At 43.7% G+C, this 22,569-nt stretch overlaps 1 protein-coding gene across 2 annotated transcripts in view; it reads left to right on the top strand.

Annotated features, from left to right (window-relative positions):
• Window positions 1–22,569, top strand: part of SLC9A2 (solute carrier family 9 member A2) — a 101,401-nt gene that overhangs the window by 33,159 nt on the left and 45,673 nt on the right. For both annotated transcript variants that reach the window (XM_059134393.1, XM_059134392.1), the window contains exons 2-3: window positions 2,190–2,653; window positions 8,979–9,229. In XM_059134393.1, the coding sequence (XP_058990376.1) occupies window positions 2,190–2,653; window positions 8,979–9,229 (715 nt within the window). The remainder of the gene's footprint in view (window positions 1–2,189; window positions 2,654–8,978; window positions 9,230–22,569) is intronic.

Here is a 22,569-nt window from a genome sequence, read left to right as displayed (position 1 = left end):
ATATAGCATCCATCAAGGCCCACGGCACACACAGCGCCTTCAGGCTGGGTCTTATTGCCCTATGCTCCTGAAAGGAGCTGATTTCACTTAGACTCAAGGGGGCTATTAGGGGCAGGCCCATCCTTATTACTCAGGGAATGTGTTGCCCCGAGAAGCAGGACTCAGTGTGAAGAGAAGTTACAAAGATGAGGTTCTCAGGGGATGTTCTTCAACTTCTCTGTTCAGCACAGAGGTCAGCAGGGCAGAGGTCATGGGTGAAGGGTGGCTGAACCGGCTGAATACATTTTTCCCCAACAGTGATTGGAGCCTCCGAGAATATGAATAAAAACTTGATCAGAGTGGGTGGGATGATTTGAATCCCCATGTAAAGGTGTTCACATTATTAATTAGAAATTCTCTAAATCTCTTCAAATTAGCATGATCCCTTTTTTGTTGTTTTTCACAAGCTGTGCCATGCCGTGTCTTTAGTACAGTGTGTAGAGTTTTAAGGGTTGGTTTATTAAACTTGCTGTGATACTAAGCTTCTAAGACTCATTCTGTCATTGTAGTATGTTGTTCCTATAGTTCAGATAACTTCCGTTTGCTGCTTTAATTCTGAACTGTGTGAGGTGCCTTCAGGATGGCTGGCTGTTGTCTTATAAATAAGGGCTGTCCTCATGTAAGCCCTATCAGGTGACCTTCCTGTGTGAAGTTGCTCCTCAGGTTACCACATGTGCTGGTACAACCCATATTCTGCTCCTCTCCCTCTGCTTCCAGCCCCACGCCCCCAAACATGGTCATTGTATTAAAGCCACACTGAGCTCCACCGTGAATTAGGAGATGGGTATTTTCCTCCATTTCTTTACTTCCTTGGAGGCTCTTCATGCCTTCTCTATGCATTTATTTAAATATTTATTTATAAAAGATTTTATTTATTTATTTATTTATTTATTTGTCAGAGAGAGAGAGAGAGAGAGACTGCACAAGCAGGCAGAGGCAGAGAGAGAAGCAGGCTCCCTGCTGAGCAAGGAGCCCGATTCAGGACTCGATCCCAGGACCCTGGGATCATGACCTGAGCTGAAGGCAGTGGCTTAACCAACTGAGCCACCTAGGCATCCCTTTCTCTGTGTATTTAATGTCTGTCCTTCTGGAATCCGTGCCAGATGCTGCTTCCTCCATGATGTCCTTGCTGATTTCCTCCTTCTCTAACCCTTAGAGCTTGTCAGGGACCTCATCACACAGTGTCTTATATTAGAGTAGGTCATAAACATCAGTTCCTTCACCTTGATTAGAAACTCTGAGACTGAAGATCATGGTGGTTTACATCTCTTAAGTAGTAATTACCAGAAGTGCTTTTGAAAGATTGAGTTGGTTATTTCTGAAGGAGTGGACCTCTGAAAAATGAAACATACTTAGCATTCCAAGTGCACTAGCCTGAAATTGATAAAAAGACTTATTTATTTGAGAGAAGGAGAACAGGCACATGCATTGGGTGGAGGGGTGGAGCAAAAAAGAGGAGAGAGAGAATCTCAAGCAGATCCCCTGCTGAGTGCTGAGCCTGACGTGGGGCTCAATCTTATCATCCTGAGATCATGACCTGAGCTGAGATCAAGAGTTCGAAGCTTAACCCACCAAGCCACCCAGGCCGCCCCTGAAAATAAAGATATTAAATAAGTTGCAAACTCTGCTCAATCCCAGAGGGGACAGTGGTAACCCGAAAGCTGGGGTGTGATCCCCGGCCTTGGCAAGACCCTGTATCTCCTTGAGCCTCAGTTTCCACTGAGATCAATAAATTTAAAAAGATGAAAACAACTTTCCTGCCTTCCTTAAAGTTTTTATGAGGATGAAATTGTGATCTCCAACACATTTTCAACACACTTGAAAATGTGTTGGAGATCACAAAACTGCCTCAAATATAAAATCGTGTAGTCTCATTTAAAAAAACTTCATTGGAGGTAGACAACAGCTATGCTGTGTAAGTATGGTGTACCCGTATCATTGAGCTCCTGATGTAAAGTTGCATTCGTGCCTGACCGTGCTTCCTGAATAGTTTTAAGATCATCTGATTTTTACGCCATACTCTATATAGCCAGTTATGCTGACCTGGGAGGTTTTGGAATAGAATCTATTGGTTCTGGCAGAGAACCAGTTTACCTTTGCCCTAATTCTTGCATACCTCCAATGCTTTATCTTTATTTTTTCCTTCACAGGTTTCCATCTGTATCACAAGTTGCCCACGATAGTGCCTGAGAGCTGCCTCCTTATAATGGTTGGCCTGCTGCTAGGAGGGATTATTTTTGGAGTTGATGAAAAGTCTCCCCCTGCAATGAAGACTGATGTGTTTTTCTTGTATCTGCTCCCCCCCATCGTGCTCGACGCGGGCTATTTCATGCCCACTCGCCCCTTCTTTGAGAACATTGGCACTATTTTCTGGTATGCTGTGGTAGGGACCCTCTGGAATTCCATTGGCATCGGGGTGTCTTTGTATGGTATCTGCCAAATTGAAGCCTTTGGCCTGAGTGACATCACTCTGCTCCAGAATCTACTTTTTGGCAGCTTGATCTCAGCCGTGGACCCAGTGGCTGTGCTCGCCGTCTTCGAGAACATTCACGTCAATGAGCAGCTCTACATCCTGGTCTTTGGAGAGTCCCTGCTGAATGATGCAGTGACAGTGGTGAGTAACAGGTTCATGCTGTGTCTCCCCAACACCACCAGTCTCCCCAGGTCTGCATCAGCTTTCTGAAGGTGACAGCAGAGTGGAGAACCACAAGCACCAACCACACTTGCACAGTCACGCAGTCCTGCACTTAGATGGGCCCCTCACTTGGTTTAAGGCTCTGTCACTGCTGTCTTGAAGTGCTTTGTAAAATGTTTTTTATTGATTATTTTTGATTGATTATTATACAATGGGCCCCTCACTTTCGTGTTGCACGGGGTTGCACAGACTGTGTAGCTGGTCCCTGCTTGCAAGGTCCTGCTGGTGTCAGAGGACCATGAAAGTGAGGGTGACCTTTCCTATCTGAGGATTTCTCAGTTGGCATTTTGAAAATGACAGTCTTTGATCAGAATTCAAGGACTTCGGGTCATTCAGAGTTCTTGGTGAGATGTGATGCTGTTGTGAGTGAACATGCAAAACGGAAGCGAAATGACGATGCCCGCCACGTGCTATTCTGGGTCCGGGGATGGTTTATTAATTCCTTTATGATTTCAGGCCAGTTTTTCATTACACTCTCACTTTCTGTCTCTGCTCAGCCAGCTTATTTCTGATCCCCACCACTTTCCCGTGAGTGGATATTTATTCAGAAAATGCTAATTTATTTTTAATTCTCACTAATTAACACATAATTAGAGTCAGAGGCTGTTGTGATCTTCATGTGAGCAGAATTTACCTCCAGCCCACTTTCTGAGCTCAGGCAAAGCGTAGGGAAGTGGTGAGGAAGCCTCCCACCCCCACACAAGCCTACAAAATGGTCCTCTCCCAGTGAAAGACACTCCGGTGACCCCATATAGCTAAACCCATGAGGGGGCCCCAGTGATGCTGTTTTATTGTGTTAGCTGCCATTAACCTCTTGTGAGGGCCTCCTGTGTGCTTGGGTCTATGTGGTCATTATTTTTCCCATTTGGTAGGTAAGAAAGTTGAGGCAGAGAAAAATTAAGTAACTTAACTAATTTATATTACTTCGTTTGTTCCTCCCATTAAAATATGATTCCTGACTCATTTAAACATCAGCGTAGAAACCAACATCACTCCCTGTTAGCTTATAAACAAAATAAAATATCATTTTGAATGTTGTCCCTTAGCTCCATGTGGACATTATTATGTAGAAAGTAATTTATTGATAAGGAAATCCCATTTTTTAGAATAGCTGCTAAGATAGCTGTTTTGAGGCAGCTAAGGTCTCTCACTCAAGTAACAAAATACACTTCATTTATTCCATTATTCACTAACAGTGATTAGTCATTAACTTACCAATATTAAATTTTAACTGGGAAAGTACCACAGCAATGAAGACATTTTATAATTTATCCTAATTTCCAGAGGCTTCAACATTTTATTGTGACTTATGTTTGCTATATACATGTTACCCTCGTTGAGGTAGATCGAGGACATTTTCATGAGGTTTTCTTGGATTTCCTTCATGTTCAGGAAACTTTATAAAGAAATAATAACACCCTGGCGCACTTCTTCTAGGGCAGTCCAGCCACGTCAGCTCAGTTTTAGAGTGACACGCCCTGCCTTTACACTGCTTTCTCTTCTCTTAAAGAATTTCTCATTCAGACACCTCAGTGTCCATTCTTTGAGTTCGTCAAGACTCAGATCTGAGCCAACAGTCTGGCTAGATCCCTGTTCAAACTGCGTGAAGGCCCCAGGCTTTCCAGGGTCACATCCGGTGCTTCCTGTCAAGAGGACCCAAGCTGTCGAGTGTGATTTTATGGACAGAGAGGGAGGCCTGACCCAGAGAAGGCAGTGGGCCAGATTGAGGGCGCCATTCCAATGCAGGAAGGAAGACAAGGACAGAGAAAGGGCATGGCTGCTCTTTAGATGTGGAATCCCTTGTTACAAGGCCAAAGCCTATAAGTCAATGACTAAGGGTTTCCCGTGAATGAGCCTTCCTCGAGTTAGATACCCTGGGCTCAGAGCCTGTGGACCCTTAAAGCCACACCCATAAGATAGCAAGGCAAGCCCAGGGATTTTGCCTTCCTAACACTGAAGAAAAGACCTCCAGGTATGATATTCCTTGAATTGGCTGAATAGTGGGCTGAACGGATCAGGTGTTAGGAATAATTACAATGACATTTTAAAAAGTGATCATTTTGCCTCCCTTGTCAGGTACCCTCAGAGTACAGAGGTGGAGATGCTTTATGGATGATTCTTTGATGTCTAGTCTTATCTGTAGGAGAGATTTAAGGAACCCACGGATTAAGGAACTCATCATGAAAAGTATGGACCCTGCTGCTCACAGTGAAAATGACGAGTTACTAGGAGTCACAACTAGAAGGGTGAAGATTAAGAAGGGAAAGATTAGAAGGGAAAAGATTCGTGTTAAAAAACGTAGTCTAGTCTAGAGTAAAATTATAGGTCTGTGCAATAAATCCTGTCCCCAAATCATGGTAGATTCAATATGCAGCTAGCAGAGTTAAGGGGAGAAAACCTACCATGAAAATGTCTCCGTGCAAAGATAAATTGACATTATATAAATGGTGGTCCAACAGTGCCATTATCCAAGGTTACAGTAGATTGGAATCGATTGGAGAAATGACAGCTGAAGGAACAAAGGTCAGATTTTTAAATGGGATTTTTGTGCTTTCCCTTAGCTTAAATATTAGGCAAAGATCGCTCAGGTTCTCACTTCTAAGATCAGTACTGCCCCTCTGCAGTAGTCCAGAATCAAATGACTTTTGTTCATATGGTAATTTCCGACATCATTTCTAGAACATGTTAATAATGCAAACATTGAATGATCAAATGCACTTTTCAAGAACACTTAAAGAATTTCTTCAGTAGGTTTGGTTACGCAGAGCTGGTTCTTTGGAACCAGACTAGGGGTGGGGTTTATGGCCCAGGCATTATGTGCTATGCACTGGAATTTAACTTCAGGAAGCTGGAAGGTAAACAGTAACCACTTGGTACTCATTTTTGCTCTTGCAAATTGCAGAATATATTTTAAATTCCTTAGGCAAAAATTTTTCTTGTATTTCATATTTTAAAGAAAGGGTGACCTGAAAACTATTTTTTTCTGGAACAGAGCTTTTCTGACAAAGAACCGGTATTCTTTGCATCATTGTGTTACACAAATTCACTGAGTTCTTGCACCTTTTAATCAAAGGTCCAAATAGAGAATTTCTAATTCTTATAATACTCTAGCATTTTAGGATCTCATACTCTACCACTTGAGCTAGCTGAGTGGTTAATATAAGTATTTTAAAAATCACAATAATGAGTAAAATATCCTGAGAGTGCTTTCCCTTTCCCCTTCCCTCAACTGTCACATTAGCCCACCACAAAACACAAGCAGCACTGGTATTTCAGTCTTCAAAAAATGCGGTTGTCAAGTAGAGGAAAACTTTGCACAGACCAACTAGAGACATAATTGTAGCCAACATGCCTAGTACACGTGCATATGCATATACATATATAAATTCTAACTCCAGAAGCACTTTCCTACATAGATTCCCTTGCATTACAGTTCAAGTATTTAAGAGGAATGAGCTAACTGGGGGTTATAGCCAGTGGTAACTGAAAGAATTTTATCTTGTGCTGATCACTGGGTATCAGGTTCACTGTAAAGCAGGTGGGAGGGTATGGAAAGCCTTCTGGTTGTCAAGGCAACATCTCTACCTAAGACATTGCCCTGGCTTCCGAGGCAGTAGAATGATTGAACTAGAGCTCCTGCCCTGTGTGCTGAAGGTACAGCGCCTGTGACTCAGCTCAGTTCTGTGCAAAACCTGAAGAGCTGTTGAAACTGGCATGTCCCTTTGATCAATTTGATGGACTGAGTTGCCAGAAGATGCCTCTGGAAAAACTATGACTGCATGTCAGGGGAACATAGGGACACAGGCCTGAGCCACCTTTGGAGTCCTCATAAATGGTCTTGGTGGGGTGGGGAGGGAGGAGGAGGAGGTGATCTGGGTCCTGTGGACGAGGACTCTCTAATTTTGCTGGGGTAGATCCCCAAGAGGCAGTGCCCACTGTGGAAGATGGCCTGTCCCCGAAGCCTCACTGGATTAGGAGATCATCTTTGTTGCAGGAGGGCAGAGGTGAAGGTGATCTGTGGGGGCTGTAGGCGTTCAGGAAGGCTCTTGAGAGGAACAGTGGCTTCAGCTGGGCCCTGGAAGATGAACAGAGTTTCCCAGGGCATAGGGGCTGTGTTCCTGCCAAGAGAAACCGTGAGAGGGAAAGCAGGGGAAGTGGTGATTGATGGTATTAGGTTTTGTGGAGCCGAGATAAGACCCTCTCCCATACTGAAGGGTATTGGAAAGCAGTAAAAATAAAACAAACAAAGCAAAACAAAAACCCCAAACAACAACAACAACAACAATACCAGGTATATTGAGCCTTCCCAGAGTCAAGGATTTTAAACTTGAGAGTGACAAATGGAATGGCAGTATTTAAAGGAAGTGAGTCTTGTGTTGGCTGGAGGAGGCATTCGAGCAATGGTGAGCTGAGATTTGCTGGTGTGGGCGGGAGTCAGAGAGGGCAGAAGCCTGGGTGACCAAGTGGCCTGGGCAGAGGGAGGCTGACTTTGCAGAGACGGCTGGTGGAGAAGCCTGCCTCTCTCTTCTGGCAGCAGGTGGCCGTCCCTCTTCGTCCTTGGCTGTTTGGAGACAAGGGGTGTATATATAGCCCATCTCTGATCCCATCTCCGGAAATGACCACAGTATGTTGATGTGGGCGGAATCCCGCCGGCAGCATGCCTCTGGTTGGAAGTGGGAAGACGCTGCTGTTTTAAATACCTTTCTTTTCTGACGAATGATGATCCTCTCAACATTTGTAAATCCTCAGGGGAAGAAGTTGCTCTTTTTGTTCCTTCTTAGTCAAGTCATTTCCTGGGGCTACAGTACTAACTGCTTTTGAATGTCATATTGATGATGATGAGAGAAAAGCTCATTCATTTCTAAATCCCAAACCACCGCTTTCTTCAACAGCAGCAGATCTGCGCTGTCCTCTTCAAGGCAGCATGGAAAAAGCCAGTTATAATAAGGAATGACCCTTGACCACAAGGAGTTTATAATCCAGCGGAAAAGAGGGGGAAAATGACATAAAACCTGCCAATGTGGTGGGCTCTGATGGACCTTCAGGAAGGCAAAGAGCAGAACTGACTTTGCTAAATCCCACTCTGGCTAGCAGGCTCGGAACCTGACTTGTTCTCCCATACGTAAACTTTGAAAAATGTACCTGGAATGTCAGGAGACCAGGATTCTTCTATCACATCTGATATTTTGTGTGAACCTGGACAAAGGGGTTCAATTTTAGTTTCTCAGAAATCAAATAAGGGCTTAGCATGGCCTGTACCATCAGAGGCCTTCACCCCAGTGTCCTGACAGCCAGCTTTCCTGGATAGTCTGGCTGTCAGTAACCCAGTGAGAAGAAACAGGGCGCCCGTTGGAGTCCTATTTTCCTTGTTGGCTTTGCGAAAAATGTGGTAGGGCCCCAACCATCACTTCCTGTCTCATTTGGGTCCTTGGAAACACGTTTGCGAGCAAATTCCCAGCAGACATGAAGGGCCAAGCATTTTTGAAGCTTACAAACTAAGACTATGTAATGACTTTGTGGCTGTTTCAGAAGCCAAGCAGCTGTGTGGGGTCATCCCTTTAGAAGAGGGACACAAAATGTATGAAATTACAGTACCTATACACACAAGCACACATACACAACACAGGTGGCTGCATCTTTGTTTAAGAAAGTTCCTTCGGGTCTCATGTTATAGCGGCTGTATGTGGGTGGGGTGAGGAGAGAGGACTTCAGCGCCCTGGGAGAAAGATAGCTTCAGGTGGGTAGCTGCACTGATGGCTGGGGCCCCTTCTGTGGCACGACCCCACCAGAAAGCCCCACAAAGTAACTGACTTCACAGCAGCACTGACCGTCTTTCTCTGTGACCTGTTCCTTCCCCGTCTTTCTCTGTGACCTGTTCCTTCCCCGGCATCGCTAACACAAGCAGGGCCTGTCGGATGACAACTGAGTCTTTCAAGATTGTCTTTTAGATGGTATATTAAAAATGATATTTTAGGAGTGAGTGGCGTCGTAATTGTGACGTCTCCTCTCCCTCACTTTCAGAACTACCTTTCCAGACAACACACATTTATCTAGCTTTCTGTTCAAAGTTATTCAATATCCTATTAAAACATGAGATGGGGCAATACAGTTTTGCCACTGGCCATCCACTTGGGGGGCACAGAAGAAATGTCCCTGTTAGGAGGATGGGTGGATTTTTCTGTGGCCACAGTGAAAATGGGGACGTCGGATGGAGTCTTGACCATGCGCTCTCTTTCTCCCACAGGTCTTGTACAACTTGTTCAAGTCCTTCTGCCAGATGAAAACCATTGAGACCATTGACGTGTTTGCTGGAATTGCAAACTTCTTCGTTGTGGGAATTGGTGGGGTGTTAATTGGCATCTTCCTGGGATTTATAGCGGCGTTTACTACTCGGTTCACGCATAACATCCGAGTGATTGAGCCACTCTTTGTCTTTCTGTACAGTTATTTGTCCTATATAACGGCTGAAATGTTTCACCTCTCAGGTATCATGGCGTAAGTATTCCCCTCTTCATTAAAAGCACTTAATGTCATGACATTTCATTTAATTTACATATGCTAAGCTAGGATGCTGAGGTCGCGTAAGTTTCATGGAAGAGGTTTCCTTAAATCCTCTTCAGAAAAATTAAAAATGGATTTTCCTACTCTTTGTTTCAAGGAAATGGAGACACCCAGCCAAATTTATACGAAAGTGATCTGGTGCTAGAATGGAAAACTACTTAAGAATTAACCTCTAGGGTCTTGTGGGAAATATGACCATAGACAGTTGGGGTTGATTGTCAGGCCCCAAGAACCTTCTGGGTTTGATGCCCACTCAGGGTAGTCCCTGTAGGCAGACTTACACTTACTCCAGCAAGGTCCTCTCACCTAAACTGCATCTGGGATTCTCGACTTGCTTAGGATATTCATTAGAATGACCTTAGTGGTAGGGAACCTTCACTCGGTATGCTAGATTTGATTTGAAATAAGTCAATAAGCATTAAGTCATTCAAAGCAAAATCCAATGAATAAGGCATGTCATCATGTCATTCTAACTTAACCTTTCAAATAAAGAGGCGTGGTTATAAAGCAAGAAATGTATAAAGCAAGAAGTATTTTTTTTTATGGCTACAGTTAGCCGGTCATTTACTAACAAATTCAGGAGGACCTTCTCAACAAGGGTGGTGGTTGGATCGGATTCTAGCCTTCCGAGGGTCACTTTGAAGGAGGTTCCTCGTGGCGTGCGGATGTTTTTGTAACAGAGCTTCCAAAAACAAGCCTATTTTATGATGGCTACACCCCGTATAGGGTTGATGAGAAATACTTTAGTAATGGAAAGCCTTTATAAGTTTTCATTTGGACAGGTATTTATTTACAGCTCGAAAGGTGCTCGGTTCTATGCGAGGAGGGCCTGCGACATGTTAAGTTTTGGTGTGGTCAGCCCAGGTCTGGTTCTTGAGGTTTTCTGTGCGGCCTGATTTAGGTGTTGCTTTGATTAAGGACTTTTTGTTTTTCACCTCGTGTCCCTGCTTTTGTATCAGAAGCAGATTAGATTTGTGGTAAGAGAGGTCAGGTGCTTCTCCGTGAGGAGAGTGGGACCCATTATAATGCAAGCCAGGAGTTAAAGGTTGTGTGGTTTTTTGTTTCACCGAGAACCTAAATAAAGCAACATATTAATCCACTTTGACCCAGTAATGAAATGTTCTGTATCTTCCTGGTTGCTATTCATATCATCTGTCTGACTTCCAGTTTCCTCACTCTGCTTTGACCAGTGTCATTGAAAGCGTGTGATCAGCGAGTTACAAGGTCTCTACAGAAGGATGGGGGTGGGACTCCGTGTCTGGTGCTCCAGCCATATGCTAATGGCAGTTTGTGGAAGAACCTTGAATCTATTTTGACCACATGCCTAAGGAGGAGTTCTGGAACACCCATACAGTTGTCTCCATATGTCTGTCAGCTGGCCTGGTGTTCGGGGGCAGGACCTGTGATGGGAAGATCCAGAGCTGGGGGTGGGGAGGATAGTGAAAGTGCTGGAAGGGGTTGGGGCTGTTAGTGCATCTTGCTTAGAAATATCCATGAAGGCCAGAGTCCACAGAGGCTGGAAGGTGGTGCTGCATGGAGGCCCTGACCGCCTGTGAAGATGGGATTATGGGTTTACTTGCTCTGGAATTAAGAAGTAAGGGACAACTAGGACATCCTATTCCTGGTAAATAGTGCAGGTCATTTTCTGTGTGCTTTGTCGGTGGAAGAAAAACATCACCTCTGTTTCCAACTTCAAAGCGATCATTTCTTTTACAGCTTGGCGCACAGAAATGTCCTTTATTACATCGAAACTACTTTGTCATGGCACAGAGTGCTAAAATCATAAGTTCACTGTTAAATGGGATGTTACAGGAGGTTTAAACATTTTTGGATCAGGAATGACCACACACACCCGTTACCCTCTGATAGCCAGTGAAGGAGGCTGATGTCCGAGTGTGTTTGTTCGCGTAAGTGATACCCTGTTTTCTAATGTGAGGTGATCCATATGCTCCTCAGAACCTGCCCGTGGGTGATGCTTCTGTGTGGTGTACATCGTAGATGTGCGTGACCCCTCCGCATTTGGAAAGTGCACCCAAGGGAGCACGATGTGCTCCCCACGTTGCAAGTGCCATCCTTACCTGGCCACGTGGGTCCAGGGGGTCCACTATAATGATGTAATTAAAATTGCACATTCAAGGGCACTTCTCTTATAGAACTAGTGGTTTTTGTTTCCTGCACTTAAATTTGCACTGTGTTTAGGAATTCCTGTCATATCTCATGCTAATTGCACGCTTTTACCCAATTTTAAGGTTAATGGGAGGGAAGGCATGTAACGTGCTGAGCGTGCTCAGTCATCTGCCTTGTTTGCTTAAGAGAAGGGAGAGGCCACACGGAAAGGAAGAGGCACTGAGGGTAGGCAGCCAGGGAGCAGAAAGGTTAAAGCCCCTCCAGAATCTGAAAAATGGTGTAGCCACGTGATGCCGTCCTGCACGAGTTTGGCTACCTCTCCTCCCTGTCTCCCTCTCCTCCTTCCTTCCATCCGACTCTCCTTCCTCTCCCTTCCCCTTCGGATTGCCTTTCAGATCCCACAACGCTCTGTGCCTCAGCTCTGTCTTGGGCAAGGTCTGAGGCAGCGTGTCCCCAATTGAGATCACTCCAAGAGCAGGAAGTTAGCACAAAAGTCTGATTAAAAAGAAACATCCTTCCACAGAACAGAAGAGTTGGGTCTGGGTTCGAAATGCAGATCAGTGTTTTCGGTGGAGAAGCTCTGGGAGGACTTCAGTGTCTTGGTTCCTTTGGAGAGATGTCAGAGCGATGTACTCTGGACATTCACAAAGCCCCATGGCAGCTGTTCCTTTTAGGTCAGGGAATTGTGGTGTGAGGTCATTTTCACTGACAACAAGTAAGTGAAATAATGAGAGATGGTGTTCTATCTGCCTTCTCCTCCTGTCTTATAAAAGCTTTTTAGACGGGCGCCTGGGTGGCTCAGTTGGTGGAGCAGCTGACTGTTTCAGAAAAATGCTCACAGATAAAACACTGACAAGTCCCCATTGTCCCCTTCCTTTACCCAAAGACACAGATTTCCTTTTTTTTTTTTTTAAGATAATTTCTTAAATCAGATCCATAGTAGGACTTTGTTCCCTCCTTATTGAACAGCAGACACCTTTTCTTGTCCTTACGTCGTACCCCTCACATTCCCCTGTGCTCTAGTCAATGAGGTGCCGAAAATACACGGTCATGAAGGAAGGGAGACTGGGTCTCCATAGAAGCTTGTGGCCTCTGGGGATGTGTAGAATCTCTCTTTCAGGTGCTCCAGGAATTTCAAAAAGTAGCTAAGTCATCCTTTGGATAGAAGAGTAGGCACTCAGTATTTCTTTTCTCTCTCTCTCTCTTTTTTAAAGATTTCATATATTTATTTATTTGAAAGAGAGGGAGAGAGAAAGCATGAGCAGCGGTGGGGAGAGGGGGCTGGTGAAGAGCAGAGGGAGAGGGACAAGAAGACTCTGTGCTGAGTGAAGGTCCTGACACGGGGCTCGATCCCACAACCCAGAGATCATGACCTGAGCGGAAATCAGGAGTCAGATGCTCACCTGACTGAGTCACCCAGATGCCCCAACTGTTTTTCTTTTCTTTTTTTTCATGGATTTGTAATTCCTTAGTCATCCTTCTCTTGAGGGTATTTAAAATGTTTTCTACTTGCTGTTTCAATTATTCCAGCAGTGTTATGGCAAAGAAAATAGGAAATGGTAAATATTAGTCCTGTCTTATGAATGAGTAATTTGGGGCTCAGGTGGGCAAAAAAATATGGCTGTGGGTGAGTCTGTGGAAGTTGGGCCTGAACCTTAGGTCTCTAGTTCTCAGGCTAGCCAGCTTATGTCTCAGCATCCACTTAAAAAATAAAAACAAGCACATGTCAATGAAAATTTTTAAGTGAGACTTTAAACAGGAATTTTCAGAATGATAAGCTCAGGCATGAAGTCTAGGAGGAGGCCAAGCTAGCGGGACAGAGGCAGTTGCCACTGAAGATGTGGACACCATGATTCTCTCTCTTTCTTGTTTCTCTGTGTATGAGCCGGTATATTTCACACTTTGAGAAAATAGGAAAGCATGCCCTTGTTTGCCATTTTGAAGCTTCTGTCCTGGTTCCTCTTGACGGGTCTGCCAACCGTAGTGCTGAGGAGGGCACGTCCGTAAGATATAGTCATGTGAATTCACAGTCAAGTAAATGTGCCAGAATGTTCCTCCTCGCAGAATGGTCACATGTTCTGGTCTTCACCAAATATGGCAAAAAAATGAACATACGACAGTGCGAGACATTCATAAAGCCTTATACAAATCATCTTACGTATGTACAGGTATATGTACATTTACATGTATGTATGTGTAGGACGGGCTTCTTTTATTCATTTCTTTTCCCAGACTTGTCTCATGTTTACTGAATATTTTTCTTAATGTCATGACGTGACCTGGAGCTTTAACGAATCAGTCTGGATAATGCTACCTGGATGCATACTCGTTTGCCCACAGGCTGTCGGTTATTACACACTCTCTGGCTTGGCCTCCGTGCAAACCCAGTTGGTCTCAAAACCTGCCTAAACAGAGAGCAAGCCCATCACATCTGCTTACTTCCAGTGTGAACTTCAGACTACAAATGCACGCCCATCTGCAACACACATACTTTTCCCCACATGCATACTTTTCCCTACACACACGCAAAGAAGCGATGGCCTTTAAGGACTGTGTGTGGTTCCTAACTGGCTTATGCTGAAGCTAGACCTTGAAGTCAGTTGTTAGCTTCTGGGCAGGCCAGCTGGGATGCTTGAAGCATGACAGGTAAAGAATGGATAGGGGATGCTCTCAGGGAGAGGCCCAGGTCCTGGTGCCATGTGGCTGCCAACACGCGCACATCGCAATCTACGTATACTTCCACATATACGTGTCTCCTGTCTAAGCTCTGTTTTCCTCTAGCTCTTTAGAGCTTGTAATGTCCTAACACTTTGGGGGCATAGAGATGGACAGAAACTTATTCTAAATAAGCAAGGCATAATCTTATTTCTAGCAGCATCAGCCAAATGAACAGAGAGGTACTCTGTTCTATAAAGTCTTAACTATTACAAAGATCCAAAGTGTAACTAACAAAGCTTATACCAGTTTCTAAGGCAGATGCCAGCTTTGGTCTCTACCAACAGGCTTCACTCTGAGTCTCCAAAATGCCTCATTCCCATCAGTACTGTCCCCAGGAATGCTTTGGTGCACTTGACATTGGCTGCACATAAAGAATGAGGCATTGGTAATGTTGGGCACCACACTTCTTCAACACTAATTTCAAATTCCTACAGGACCACCCAGCATATCTTAGTTTCCTGTATGATGTCAGCTATTTGACATGTACACATTGCAGGTTCATGACAGATAGTAATATTTAACACACAATTGATTGTGAATGAGCCTTAAAACAACAACAACAACAGTAAACAACTTTTAATTCTTGTCCCAGCATTCTAATCTATACCTCAGAGTTACACAGACCATCTCTCAGCCAACTAAGCAGGCCTACGGAACCAATCTTTATAGCACAGGTAACACGCATCAGTCCTCGGTTAAATTTACCATGTCCTCATTCCAAAAAAACACATCTACATGTCTAACCTACCCAAGTGAAAATTATTCAGACTTTGATGCTTGGAGTTTTAGCAAACACACTTCACTGGAGCAGGAACAGCCTCCAGCTCTAATATCCTTCATTGCTCCAGGTGACGGGTCCGTTTTCTCAAGAGCAGCTCGCGGCATTGTAATGGGGGCTCCTTTCCTGGAGGACCGAGAGAATGGAGCGGGACTGGAGATGAAGTGGGAAGAAGCTCAGACCATACTTTTGTTCTGCTCTATCAGTCTGCACCACGTCTGCTCCAGCCCTCAGAAACTGAGCATCATGGTTCTAACACACGTCCAAATACATGGGGCCGCTTGGCCCTCAGTATCAACCCTTTGGATTATGAAGAAGAGCAGGGAGAGTAGAGAGTTAGAGGGGAGGACAGAGGGGACCACGACGGTAGGCTTAGCTCTCCGGTTCTGTGACCTCTGCTCTCTACATTGGCTCATTATACCTTCTGTTGCCTTGGCAAAACAAAGCTTTCCTGTTGATTTTGGTGTTTGCCTTCACTTATGCCTCTGGCCCAAACTGACCTCTTTAAAATCTTGTAGGACCCCCTCAAACACAAATGCTAAATGGTGGGGGTTTGGGAGGAGACAGTAAAATGAGGTAGGAAAATCAGTTAAATAATGAGAAAATAAATCCTCTCTCCCTTAACTTTCTGGGAACAGTTAAACAAAGGAAAAGCTTATTATTTTTTATTACTACTCACATGTCTTTTATTTCCTTTTGTACAACTTGCTTAAATTGCAGGGTGAAACTAGAAAAGGCTGAAGGGAATATGAAATTAAAAATTTTTCCCCCTCATTTTATAATTGACATGTGTAAGTTTAAGGTGTACAACATGATGGCTTAATATATGTATATACTACAAAATGATTACCATAATTAGATTAGTTAACATATCCATCATTTCACGTAGTGACCGTTGTGTGTGTGTGTGTGTGTGTGTGTGTGTGTGGTGGGAACTTTTAAGATTTATTCTCTTAGCAACTTTCAGGTATGCAATAATGTATTATTAACCATAGTCACCATACTGTACATTAAATCCCATAACTATTCATCTTATAGGGGAAGTTTTACACTTGGCCACATTTACCCATTTCCCTCCCTTTCTCCCCTCCCACAACCCCCACTCCTGCTCTCTAGCCATGATAACTACCAGTCTACTCTCTGTTTATATGGCTTTTTTTTTTTTTAAAGATTTGATTTACTTTATTTGAGAGAAGGAGCAGGGGGAGGAACAGAAGGAGAAGGACAAGTGGACTCTGTGTTGAGCAGAGAGCCTGATGTAGGGCTCGATCTCATGACCCTGAGATCATAACATGAGCCCAAACCAGGAGTTGGACCGTTAATTGACAGAGCCACCTGGGTGCCCCTATGACTCTGGGGTGTGTGTGTGTGTGTGTGTGTGTGCGTGTGTGTGTGTGTGTTTAAAGGTTTTATTTATTTATTTTAGAGAGAGAGAGAGAGAACACAAGCAAGGGGAGCGGCAGGCAGAGGGAGGGGGAGTAGCAGGCAGAGGGAGAGGGAGAAGCAGGTTCCGCACTGAGGAAGGAGTCTGATGTGGGACTCGATCCAAGAACCCTGGGATCATGACCTGAGCTCCTGAGCTGAATGCAGAGACTCAACTGACTGAGCCACCCAGGTGCCCCATGACTTTTTTAAAATCTTATTTATTTATTTATTTATTTTAGATCCCACATGAGTGAGATCCTGCAATATTTGTCCAGAGTAGTGTAAGTGATTCATGAAATTACTTGGATTTATTTTTATGGTTTAAACTGTTTAATTAAATAGGTTCAACACATGAACTATAGCATTGCTTGGTTTTTCTGAGACAAGGAGAAAAATCAGTGGCCTGTCACTTTCTCCCTGGGTGCTGTCCTGTGTGGTGACCATCACAACATGTAGCTTTTGAGTACTTAAAATGTGGCTCGTCTTGAGATGTGCTCTAAGTTTAAAATATACATCAGATTTTTAAGATTTAGTAGGAAAAGACTATATCAACTCCCTGTTGATATAACAATAAATTAGATTTGTTGAGTTTTTAAATGAATACAGATAAAAATTAAACTCTGCAGTTTCTTTTTACACTTTTTATCATGACTACCAGGAAGTTCAAAAATACAAGTATGGCTTGCATTATATTTCCATTAGACAACATTGTTCTCCAGCGCTCATGGTTAGTTTTTGCTATTTGGATGTTTGAAGGCTTGTTGAAATATGTTTTCTTCCCTCTGATGAAATAAAAGAAAAAAAAAATAAGAGCGTGAAAAGATGGAAAAGAAAACAGAACAGAAACACATTACCTTTATTGATGTTAATCATGCTGTTTTTAAAGAACATTTCTTTGAGACTATAGGAAGTTAGAAAGTGAGAGGAATAACTGAAGGGAGGGGCAGAAGCCATTGAGAACAAAGGAAAAACATTACCCAAGATCCACGTTTAGGGGTTTTAATACAAACTCTTCAAAACTTGGCCCAGGGAGGGAATCTCCCTGAGAAAAGTTGTCATAACTATAGGAATGAGCACAGTCCATTAAAACATTCTCTGGGGTTGGCTAGTTTGTATTTTTCACAAATTGACAAATTGACATTACAGTTATTCACAAATTGACAAAATTTTTCACAAATTGACATTACAATTATTCAATGTTCAAAAGAATATGTTTTCATGACTCATCTTATAAGTAAAAAAAAAAAAAATTAAAAACATTATCAGAATCACCTGTATGGGGAATACCATTCATACAGTCCATGAATTCTCAACCACATGTATCTAATTCAGTTACACAGCTGGTAATTACGTATTTTCAGATATGGTAAGAATGCAGAAAATATCGTATGGGATATTTTTTAGTATTTCCTGAAAACAGTATAAAAATGAAAAAGAGCGGGGTGCCTAGGTGGCTCAGTGGGTTAAGCCGCTGCCTTCAGCTCAGGTCATGATCTCAGGGTCCTGGGATCGAGTCCTGCATCGGGCTCTCTGCTCAGCGGGGAGCCTGCTTCCTCCTCTCTCTCTGCCTGCTTCTCTGCCTACTTGTGACCTCTATCAAATAAAGTAATAAAATATTTAAAAAAAAATGAAAAAGAGCTGACCCAATAAATGTTACCATAAGAGAGTTTCATTTTGTGGTGCCTGGGTGGCTCAGTCAGTTAAGCATCCAACTCTTGATTTCAGTTCAGGTCATGATCTCAGGGTCATGAGATCGAACCCTCTGTTGGACTCTGTGCTGGATGTGGAGTCTGCTTGGGATTCACTTTCTCCCTTTCCCTCAGCCCCTCTCCCCTAGTCCCTCTCCCTCTCTCTTTCTTTCTTCTCTCTCTCTCTCTCAGAAAAAGAGTGTTCCATTTTGTGAACAAATGCCTGTTTGGGGCAGTGGGGAGGAAGCTAGCCTGGTGGGACCCCAGAGTCTTGCTCTGTTGGTTTCTTCGGTGCAGGAAAGCTGTGAGTTGCTCCCCTTGATGCTCTAGCTTTACTGTGCTCTCCCAATGTGTCTTCTTCCCCTGCTGCCACTTCTCCATCAGTCAGACCTCAGGCCTTTTTTGATGTTCCCAACGGACCTGGCCAAGTGGCGGAGATTCTTTTTCCCACATGCATCCTCACAGTTGAGTCACCTGGGGTCCTTGTAAGTAGGAGCCCAGCTCAGTCAGTAGAGGGAGGCTCTGTGTGAGCAAGGGAAACCCAAATCAAACCACTTTCATTGGCTCACAGGAATCAACTCTTGATGAGGGCTGGTATAGATCTGGCCTTGGGGCTGTGGGACCCCAGGCCAGAACCACCTTTCTCTCTCGTGTCTCACCTTCTTCTGAGCGATGGCTTCCTTCTGATAGGACAGGCATCTCTAAAACATCAGACAGGGATCACAGACAGATTGGGCCTTACATCACTGTGACTCTTGTCCCTCAAGAGTACAGGGAGTTCCACTCTGCCAGCTCCTGTCAAAAGAAATTTCAGAGGAAGGATTGGGATTCGCTCAGGGATTTGAAGAACTGTGATTGGATCAGACCGTGTCACATGACCAGCCCTGCAGCATGAGAAGTACCGGAAGAAGGAAGTCTGTGTTGCCTACAAGTTAACAAGGAACGTTCAGTGCTTTGTAGTAAAGCAGAATGAGGGTTGGAGGGTGATAGGCTGAGTTGAAGTTTCAGTGAGGAAGAACACTGTGTGTTGAGGGTGGCGGGTCAAAGGTGAAAAGCTCTGCTACCTCGGGGGGACCAAACTTCAGGGTGGTGAGAAAGGGGGTAGATGCCAGGTCTTGCCCTGTTTTGTTCTATAGGCAATTGGGAACTCGAAGCTTTGAGCAAAGAGGTGACATCACTGTATTTCTGTTTCGCAGCGAGGACTGGAGTGCCTCCAAAGCTTTCTTATGCCATCCCACAGAAAACTGACAGTGTTTCCATAGCACTCTGGGGTAACAGCTGATGGTCATGGCCTCGGGCTTATTGGATGCCCCCAGGGCTGGGGCAGTCGCTGTCTGGGCAGGAGGAGAGAGAAGAGCTGCTGGCAACAGGGCGAGGGTGCCTAGGTGAGGGCTTGCCAGGGAAAGAACATGTGCAGAGTCCTACATGCGAGTCCAGGCAAGAGAAGATGGAACCTGTTCCCAGAACCAAGTCATGGAAATTGGGAGAAGGGAAGCAGAAGATCGGGAGCAAAGTATAATGAAGTCCTCGCATCTCACACTGGCCCTTATTTTCAGATTTCAGTAAAATTGTCAACATAATCATTCAAGTTTCACCTCTTTTCCCTCATTCATTCTTCCTCCCCTGAACCCTCTGTCTATAACCCCTCTTGCTTTCCTTATCTTGGAGGTAATTTAGGAATCACCTGGAAAGGTGGTTGACATACACAGAACCCGAGGCCTCAGCCGGAGATTCTGATTCCATAGGTCTGGGATGGGGCTCAGGCATTTGCATTTTTCCAAGGATTTCTAGTAGTTCTATAAAAGCCATACTTTTACAAAAGAAACACAAGGCCTTTGCCAACACTCTTCACTAGAGTCAGTGGACTCTGTGGGCCCCTTGATGCTTTGAGTTTCATTACTCTAGTGACCGTGAATTGTGATTCTGTATGTGTTTTTTCCACAGAATCATGACTGCTTTAAGTGTCAGTGAATCTCCTATAAACATTAATTGAATTGAGTTGAAAGCCTATAAAGGAGAAGGGATGAAAAGATGTGGAGAATCCATGAAATAGGCAGGACTATCTCAATAATCAGGCATTTATAATAGTTTAAGTTTATTTTTATGTTTTTGGTATATTAAGAAAGGTGGTTCAGTTTTTATGCTTGGATCCTCCCTTAAAAACAAGCCCTGGGGGCCCCTGGGTGACTCAGTCGGTTAAGCGTCCAGCTCTTGATTTTGGCTCAGGTTGTGATGTCAGGGTCAAGTTGTGAGATCAAGCCCCGTGTCAGGTTCTGTGCTAGACATGGAGCCTCCTTAAGATTCCCTCTCTCCCTCTGCCCCTGCCTCCACCCTGCTCCCATGGTCCTGCTCTCTCAAAAAACAAAATAAACAGAAATTTTGTTTGTATTTTCTCATATGTTAAACTCACTGTGCTCTTGGTTGTTAGGTTTTCTAGAAGAGGCAATCCATGATATGGCAAATTCATGCCTTGGAATAATTAATTTATCTCCCATGAGTGAGTATTTTATTCTGAGAGTATCCAATTCACCCTGAGTCCCCCCAAGACCTGACATTAATCAATACAGAGAAAGCTTTTTAATTGAACTTCGTCACTGCTAACACTTGACACTGACTAGTGGAATGTGCTTTCATATCTGCAAAGTCTTTACCGAGAATATGCAGCTATTCTTTGGACTGTGTTTGTCTACAGTTGAGTCCGTACTTGCTTCAGTTCCCACGGAAGAGGTAGAATGGGAGCAGAAGAATTTTGCAACGTTCTTCTTATCTGTTTAACTCATATTCCAAGCAGTTCAGATTACAGAAAGCGTCATCTAATCTGGGAATGGAAATTAGAGATTTGACCCCTTCTGAAAAAAAATGAAAGCACTTGTACTTAGAAACTGAATACACTGAGACATGGCATCACCCTATGTACATAAACACAGACAGGATATATATTTTTTATCTTTACAACCAGAGATCTGCTGTCTCCAACCCGCCTCCAGTATCGATGCTGGTTTTTTTGGTTCTACAGATCCCAGTCGTCTAATTGAAAGGTTCGGGATCTTCATTAAACTAATTTCAGCCAGTATTATTTGACCATGCATCTTGGTACCATGATGTGCAGACAACCACGGTAAGCATGGCTGAATGCTAACCCCACACTTTCAGAGCATACATTCTGGTAGAAGGGACTGAATGTCTACAGAAGAGTGGTTCATGGACCGCCAAGATGGCATCATGGAACAGTACAGAGAAAAGTCTTTGTTGGAATTTTTCTCTTCAGAAATAGTCAAATGACAGATCCTTTAAAGACAAGGTCTGTTTTTACCTTGGAAGACTCTGCTGAGATAGTATTAGCTGGCATGAAGTTCTCGCATGCTGTATTTAGCATGACGTAGTGGTGAAGAAAACCTCAATTGCTGGTTTACTGCAAAAACCACTAATTATAGGGCTTTAGCTTCTCGGTCTCTAAATTGGTGATAATCACCATACGTTTATGTTAAAACGTAACATGAGGTAAGGTAATAACAAAGCAGAAGGCACCAGTGAATTCTATACATACCTTACCTCTATGTGGCCCCACAGAATGGAAGCAGCACCTGTCAAAAGCACAGACACGTTTTGATATACTGTAGGGGCCAAATAGGTGCTACCATGGATTTTGTCAACAAAATGATAGGCCACTGCAAGAAATGAGTGGACTCCAGCCTCTAGGTTCTTGTCCCTCCAAATCTGTTTTCCATAGTTCCCGCAGAGTTCCCTTTCTAGAACTCAGAATCTGGCCATACCACACCACTGTCCCTATGAACAGTTTATCCATATATTCATTGATTCAAAACACGCTAATCACCTGCTGGACACTACACTAAACGTTGATGATACTTTTTTTTTTCTCCTGAAACTACCAGTTGGATTAGGAAAATAGACATTAATTATATGAGCAAAGATATAATCTCTCACGTTTTCCCTCTAGCCTATGGAATAAAGTGGAAACTCCTGAAGGTAACATATAGCAGCATTATTTGTCATTATCTAGACACTAACTCCTTTCATCCTTGTATCTTAATATTATCATCCCTCTCTTTGGCTACCAAAATCATTCCCCATTGACTGCATATGCCAGCCTGTTTCTTCCTTTCAGGCCTTTGCACATGGCCGCATCTTCTTTTTTTTTTTTTTTTTTGGCTCACTTCTTCCTGGTTCCTGAGCTCTTCACTTAGCTGTGGAGATGTGACTCAAATGGACCCCCTTCTGTGGCAAAGGTCATGATTTTCTTCCCTGCAATCCTAATCCCATTTCTGACCCTTGCACTGTTTTGCCACGATGATATCTTTGTGACCCTTTTTCTCTGAGACCTTGAACCCTTAAAAGTAGAAGCTATGTCTTATTTGCTTTTATCTTTCTAGACCCTAGCACAGAACTTGCCCCCGAGTAGATGGTAAGAAAATGTTGGTTGATATTAAATGTCCTTCATAATCATATTAGCCAAATAAGGAGACTAGAAAAGAGATGTGCATGGGAAGAGGGGAAAACTTAGTGACATAGGTTCATAG

The sequence above is a fragment of the Mustela lutreola genome, chromosome 9, assembly GCF_030435805.1.
Source record: "Mustela lutreola isolate mMusLut2 chromosome 9, mMusLut2.pri, whole genome shotgun sequence".
NCBI classification, from domain to species: Eukaryota; Metazoa; Chordata; class Mammalia; order Carnivora; family Mustelidae; genus Mustela; species Mustela lutreola.
The sequence above is the reverse complement of the archived record's forward strand: the minus strand, read 5'-3'. Positions and strand labels throughout refer to the sequence as shown.